The sequence below is a fragment of the Montipora capricornis genome, chromosome 3, assembly GCF_036669925.1.
Source record: "Montipora capricornis isolate CH-2021 chromosome 3, ASM3666992v2, whole genome shotgun sequence".
NCBI lineage: Eukaryota > Metazoa > Cnidaria > Anthozoa > Scleractinia > Acroporidae > Montipora > Montipora capricornis.
Genome location: NC_090885.1, coordinates 14,932,258 through 14,939,328, shown reverse-complemented (window position 1 = coordinate 14,939,328; position 7,071 = coordinate 14,932,258). Strand labels below are relative to the sequence as shown.

Here is a 7,071-nt window from a genome sequence, read left to right as displayed (position 1 = left end):
CAAAAGGACAGGGCTGGGGGGTTGCTGCTTTGAGACTTTAACTGCAGTTAGAGTTTGTGGCCTTGTTAAGTGAGACTTACGGTGTAGGATGCCTTGGCAATTTTTCCTGGACTAGTGTAGGCCTGAATGATAGTTTGCTTTTGATCACCAATTAGACTGAACCCACACTGTGGTGTGGTTGGGTGATTGGCAGTTGTCTGACCAAAGCACAGGTTTGGGGAGGGTAGATTTTCTTTAAGTTTGTGACGTCAGCAGAATTGGCTTGTTTTCACAATTTCTGCAGCAACCTTTTGACAAATCAAGTTAGATATATCTATATACAAGTTTAGAGGGTCTCTCGAGGCAACAGCGCATCTCTGCCCCCCAGGAGGATCACAAATGGATTCACAGTCCAAGCCTCTGGCGAAATGTAATTAATGAGGTTTGAAGGGACCAAGAACGGAAAACTCCTGGATGACATTTCCATTTTCATTCCCCCTGATTTACTGGTTTGGTGTGATCATCACTACACTATCAGAGCAACCATGCTGGCTACGTGGCCAATCTAGATAGCGCATGGGATTTTACGTGGTCATCCCAGGACAAGCCTGCGAATCGTCGTTCCTGTCGATCCAGTGTCATCTAGTTGGGGAAAAGCAATGTCCTGGGATGACCACGTAAAGCGGGATGCAATCGTGTGCAAAATAATTTTAATTAAAGGATACCGACAACAATAGCATTCTTGTCCAGAAAATGATCTGATGTTGATTGATGACATTGTAATGTCAGGGTAACAGTCGGTCAGTAACTCAGTTGGTATTATGCAAATCACTGAGGAAAAGAAACGCGCCGCTCGTCGTTGGCTAATTGTAATTTCTTCTAAGTTAATATTCTGTTCAATATGCATTTTGCACTGTTGCCCGCTCAGTGACTTTTGGCGGGAAACAGTTTTATTGTTAGATATCATGTGACCTCGAAGTAACCAATGAGAGTGCGCGCTGCTGGGGGAAAAACTCAGCAAAGTTTTATGCATGTATGTATGTCGTTCGCCCGCTCGATCGCATGCTCTTTCAAGCTAACTTCTTGCTGGCTAGGAAAAGAAAGAGACTGCTCGCAGTCTGGGTTAAAGTCTCTCGGCTCGAAACTGACCATACCGTGTTTTAGGACAGGTTCTGACCCTGTTTAGGACAGAGGCAAGCGAAGCCAAAAAACCATACCCTGTCCAGCGGCACGTCCGGAGTACACCCCCTTCCCCCCCCCCCCCCCCCCCCCCGAGCGCTGTCTCTCAGTTTTAGTAATGAACATTACTTGGACGCTTGTGGATCAGTTTATTGAAAGGTAACAATAGGCCATTTCCGAGTTCATGTCTGCCTTCTCTTGAAAGCGAGTCTAAGATTTTGTGATGGTAATTAGTTCTACTTTACATATGAATGAAAACTAATTACCATCACAAAAACTTCGCACTTAGACTCGCTTTGAACAGGAGGCAGACATGAACTCGGAAATGGCCTATTCAAATTATCAAAGGAAGCAGCCTTTTAGTTGCCTTCCAAGTCGGTCACCCCAAAACGTAGACTGCAGACTGTGCCGACCGTGCAGACCAGGGGTAAAATATGGCGTTACCCTCACTATTATTGAGAGCTAACTGTAAACAGGCTAACCTGAATGTTATTTAGGCCTAATTAGTTCAGGGTAACCGAAAGTTAGGCCTAATTCAGGCTAACCGAATTTTCATTTTACAGACGGTCTGCACAGACCCCTGCACAGTCTGCAGTCTGCGTTTTTCAGTGTCCCCTTCCAAGTTGTTCTTTGGGGCTACTCACGACGCTCCTTACTTATTGTTAACTTGGGTAAGCACCCTGAAGAACTGCTCTGACGGAAACATAAAACCTTTTCGCTAGTAAAAGAGGATTTAATTCTGAACCTCCAAGAAAAATTTAAGTGGTAGTCAGGGTGGTGTGGAACATCTACATGCAAGTTCGGGAACTTAACAACTTACAGGCACAAAACCGCAAGACATACTATGCATGTTAAATAAATGTATAGTCCAATTGCAATACCAGAAAGCATTATCTGTGGAAGGGGGTCGGAGTGGTTAAGTTGCCAATCAGTCGGACTAGCCAGGGCTTCAGGGACTTCAGGAGTTTTAGGAAGTACTTTTATTTTCGGCAGACTACCTATCTTGAAGCTATTTTCACCCTGTACTTGATCAGTAGTACGTGTATGACCCCATGAAATGTCCTGAGCTCCTGAGGCCTACAGTGCATTGAGGGTAGTCTACAACTACTACAGCAACTACAGCCACTACACCTACTGCACATACTACAAAGGCCTTATAGGGACTACACGTACTGCACTAAGGCTTCAGGCTCTCAGGACATTTCATGGAATCATACATGAACTCCTAACCTTGTACTACTAAGAAGGCTGGTCAACTCACGTAACCAAGAGTAGAGCAGGCCTGGGGTTAGCCTTTAGCTGTGCAACGTCATCTCTCCAACAATGGCGTCTTCGGAATGTCGTGAACTTAGGAAGATTGTTAGTATTATGGGCGACGAAACAACTTGCCCTGTTTGCCTTGAAGAATTTCAAGAACCAAAGTGCCTTCCAAGCTGTGCACACAACGTTTGTGAGCGCTGTTTAGAAAACATGGTACGAAAAAATTCTTTCACGATCTCATGTCCACAATGTCGCGAAGAATCGTTTCTCCCCCCTGCTGGCGTATCGTCTTTGCCAACAAATCATCTTTTGTTGCGACTTATAGAGAATACGCCTGCGAGGAAAGAAAAGAAGGCTATAAGTGAAGCGTTAAACGTTTGTAAGGAGCGAGTGAAAGCGGCCGAATATGCGCTGCAAGAAATGGAAGAATGCTACGGCAGGGCAACAGACCAGGGGAAAAAGTTAAAATACGAGATAAATAAATTGTCTGACGATCTCATTCAAGCTATTAACGATCAGCGAAAATGTTTGCTGTCTCAGCTCGATAACTTTCTAGCTGAGCATTTTGATGTTGATTCTGTGCAAATAGAGAGGAAAAACTTGGATTCATTCCTCAAAGATGCCTGGAGTTGCATGCTCAAAGCAAATGAGATTCTTCAGCAGGGTGAAATTTCAAAGCTACTTGAATCAAAAGACATCCTTGTTGAAAAGTTGAAAGAAATCAGTTCCACTGCAGATGAAAGAACTTTGGAAGCTAAAAGACTATCTAAACAAGCAGACATGGATTTTCACCACTCTCCATTGATTGAATTACATGGAAATTGTGTTGAAATGGTTGGTAAATTGGCATTATCAGCCAGTAACTTTGCTAATACTGTGGCTAATGCAGCAGGTCTCATTGACTACAGTAGATGCGGGGAAGTTTCAGAGACTATTGTAACTGGTGTTTCAACTTTTGCCATGGCAGTGTCAAACACATCTGGTGACATCGCTTTGCTTGACGAAGAGAATAGGTTTATTTACATCTATTCGCACATGGGGGACCCTATATGTGGATTTCGCATCAGATATGGTGACTTGTGGGACGTCGCATTTTCAAAGGATGATGAAATAATAGTGTTAAATCGTGAATGTAACCGCTTGTTGCATTATGATCGTGAAGGTACCTTCATTAAGAAGTATGTCAAGGCACCCAATGCTCGGGTGAAATTCACAAGGATTTCAAGTGATGTTGAAGGCCGCTTGCTTGTCACCTCTAGTCCTAGAGACTGTTGCGATGAACCAGAGGAAATGGTTGAGCCTTGCATTCTTGTGTACAGCTCTGATAGGAAGTTTCAGTTCAGCTTTGGTGAAGACAGGCTTCGTTGCCCTCAAGATGTCGCTTTTCACCAAGGAAAGTTCTTTGTGACTGACGGTGACTTGGAGTGTGTGAAAGTGTTCAGTGGTCGTGGCAATTTTCTCTTTGACTTTGGCAGTGGGGCTCTTTTGGATCCAATTGGAATAGCTGTTGATCCGATTAACAATGTAGTGCTTGTGTGCAATGGCAGCAGCAATGCAATTGTGGTCTTCCAGCCTGACGGTGAGGTCATTTCTGAAATTGAAACTTCTGATGAGCCTTTACATGTTGCACTCTCCTCTACTGCAAAAAGCTTAATTGTGTGTTTTCATAACACGCCATTTTTTAAAATTCTTTCCAACAAAGAGTTTTGTTAAGACTTGGCATGCTCTTTGTCCTTCAGCACTTGGTACCGGTATACTATTTCCATGGCACTATATTCTGTCAAAAATAGTAGTATGCCAAGTATGCTATAAAGAATGATATTATTGTGCTGATGGAGCTGGAGGAGGATGTTATCATCCTTAGCTGGTAACACCCTCTGCATAATACTGTCATATTAGTTTAAATAGTGAATGGTATTATTAATAAATTATTATGTGAAATATTTTCGAGGAAGGTATTCTGAACCCACCCTTATCTTATACCAATATGACTTGATACGTATTAATTTGATTTTATTTCATTTGTGCACGACCCCACAAGCTGTTTAGCTTTAAACACAATCGTGTGAAAATAAAGTTCTATTATTATTATTATTATTATTATTATCTGCTGTTTTGGTGCCCCAAGAAGATGTTGCTCACCGGCTACATTGAATAATGAGGAACACTTAACCAGTCATAAAAAGGAGAAATATTTTGAGAGAATGAAGAAGTGATAAATAGTTGTAATATTACATAGTTTGTGGCTATGAACATAACTGTTGCCTGGGGGCTAGCATGTACCACCTCCGTCAATTCTTTCACCTTTGTGAGGTTCACCACTGATGAGTACAATAGCTGCTTAGCATTAGACAGACTAAAATCTTTTAGCAGCAAGGATTCCTTGGTGAGAAAGGGTAAAAGAGGACAGTTTTGAAGGGACGTAACGTTCGTGTTGTTAACGGTTTGGCTCTCAACAGTTCCCCATTAACCCATTCACACCTCAAACACCCTAAGAGGCCTCCAATTGACGAGTAAAATCATCTGGCGTTTGGCAGAGTAAAATCAATTTTAATTGTCACTGTCAGGGGTCAATGGGTTAATGGGGACATAATTCCCCTTCTTTGCTCTGTCAATGGATCAAAGTGTGATCACTTTCCCCGTCTTTCAAAGCCAATAAAAAGGTCACTGAAAATTTAATCATAAGGTTCTAAAAACAACACGATGTATTTGGGATGATTTTGGAGTATAAATAAAGTGGAAAAGTGTGTTGAGGTGATAGGCACTTTAAGTAAGATTCTTGGAAGGGTGCATGGACCGAGTGCACAAGTTGGGCCAAATATTTTCCCATCTGGCCCTCCTACTCAGTCAATAAGTACATATTCTTCACTTCATGAGATTGCTCCTTGTTCAACATATTTGCAGAAACAGTTGAGTCAGTTCAAAAATGCTTTCATGTTGGCCCTCTTATTTTATGTATCCTTGTAGTCTTCTTATGTGTAGAAAAATATTAGTCAAAAAATAGACTCATTTAAAGTCAGACAGCTAAATAATATTTATTAATAATTATTATACAATTAACTTTTGTATTCTACAGTTTTCAAAAAACTATTGTGATGATTTTTTTCAACACTTCAGTACTTCACACTAGTGTACTCGTAGTTTTGAATCAAAATATAGTTACTAGCATTATGATTATCTTTCCGCAATCTTCCAAATATTCCTTTTTACATAAAAATAATAGAATAATAATATTATTGTACCCAAGCTTTTTAGTCTTTCTCAACATTAGTCTGTTTTGAGGAATGAGTTGCTTCATGGAACAAAAGATTTGTCTTTTAATTAACCTGGGTTAATTTATGTTAATAATCACAATGTAGTGGTAATGCTGCAGTGACCTCCCATAAGGTAAAGCTATTTTAATGTAATGTGTAAGTGGAAAAAAATGTTCTTTCTCTTTTTTGGTGGGAAAGAAAAAAGAATCATTATTATTATTATTATTATTATTATTATTATTATTATTATTATTATTATTATTATTATTATTATTATTATTATTATGGAACATGGAACAAACTTGACTAGATCTGGAAACAAGAACTGCTTGTGTGATCAGTTTATGATGCTTCAATGTTGGTGATGCTGATAGTTTTGATACTGCACCAGCATCACCAATATTGTTATGTCATAAAACAATGAAAGTGAAAACCGTTGGTCTTTCAATCCAACTAAAGATTACACACATGTAAATTAAAATGTTGGATAACATTTTTTGTTTTGGTATTTTAGATCTATAGGATGTTGTTAGTTCTGGGTAGTATGTTTATAATAATATCATAAATTTAGGTCTAGTTGCTCAAAATATAATATGATGCAATAATCAATGACTTCTAACAGGAGCCCATCTGGAGCGTGCAACTTCCATACAGCATCTGTGAAACGGCGTTTTCACAAGTAGGTTTATTTTTAGACTAGCCATTCCCGCGAATTAGGTCAAAAAATAAAGGCAGTTCCGGTTCGGTGACCCTATGACGTCAGCTTAATTTCTTGTAATTGGTCATCGAGCTCCTGTGGGAGTCTAATTAGCGGGAAATTCAATCTAAAAATAACCTTACTTGTGAAAACGCCGTTGCACGAACACAGTAGAGTTGTAGGCTCCAGATGGGCTCCTGCTTCTAATTATTTAAATGAGATGCAACATACATGATTTTGTTCTGTATAAGGTGATGCATAGAAGGAGTTTTTGGTTCATCACACAGTGGCTCAGGTTTTATGTATCAATTTAGTGCTCTGACATGCATCTTGTGAATTATTGCTGGGTTATTTTGTGACATTTAAGCAAACATAAAATAATGGATGTTTTAAACCTGTAAGTTTTTTTTATTTATATTCATTTTGATGCAAACAACCTTCCTTAATGACCGGTAAGTTTTGCTGCCCCGACGGGGGGTGGGGGGGGACCTTGTTCCCTTGTTCCCTTTAAAAATTGCTTGTGTTATCTTGTTCCTGAAATTATTTCCAAACTGGTTCCTAGCTTCTTGCTCCCTAAATTCAATTATTAAATAAGGGCAAAGCACTCTTGTTTCATTTTTGGTCATTATTGATCAAGACCATCTGACTACAGAACTGTCTGCAACGTTCAAAAGTGAAATCACATTTGATATCATGATATCA

At 39.8% G+C, this 7,071-nt stretch overlaps 1 protein-coding gene across 1 annotated transcript; it reads left to right on the top strand.

The window, feature by feature from the left end:
* The first annotated feature begins 2,261 nt into the window (after positions 1-2,261).
* On the top strand, positions 2,262-6,763 carry LOC138042340 (tripartite motif-containing protein 2-like). Its single transcript, XM_068888197.1, has one exon. The coding sequence runs from the start codon at positions 2,482-2,484 to the stop codon at positions 4,129-4,131; it is 1,650 nt and encodes a 549-aa protein (XP_068744298.1). The 5' UTR covers positions 2,262-2,481; the 3' UTR covers positions 4,132-6,763.
* The last annotated feature ends 308 nt before the right edge of the window (positions 6,764-7,071 follow it).

Excerpts from the sequence above, each read along its gene's own strand:
- LOC138042340 (XM_068888197.1), top strand. The coding sequence starts at position 2,482 with ATGGCGTCTTCGGAATGTCGTGAACTTAGGAAGATTGTTAGTATTATG.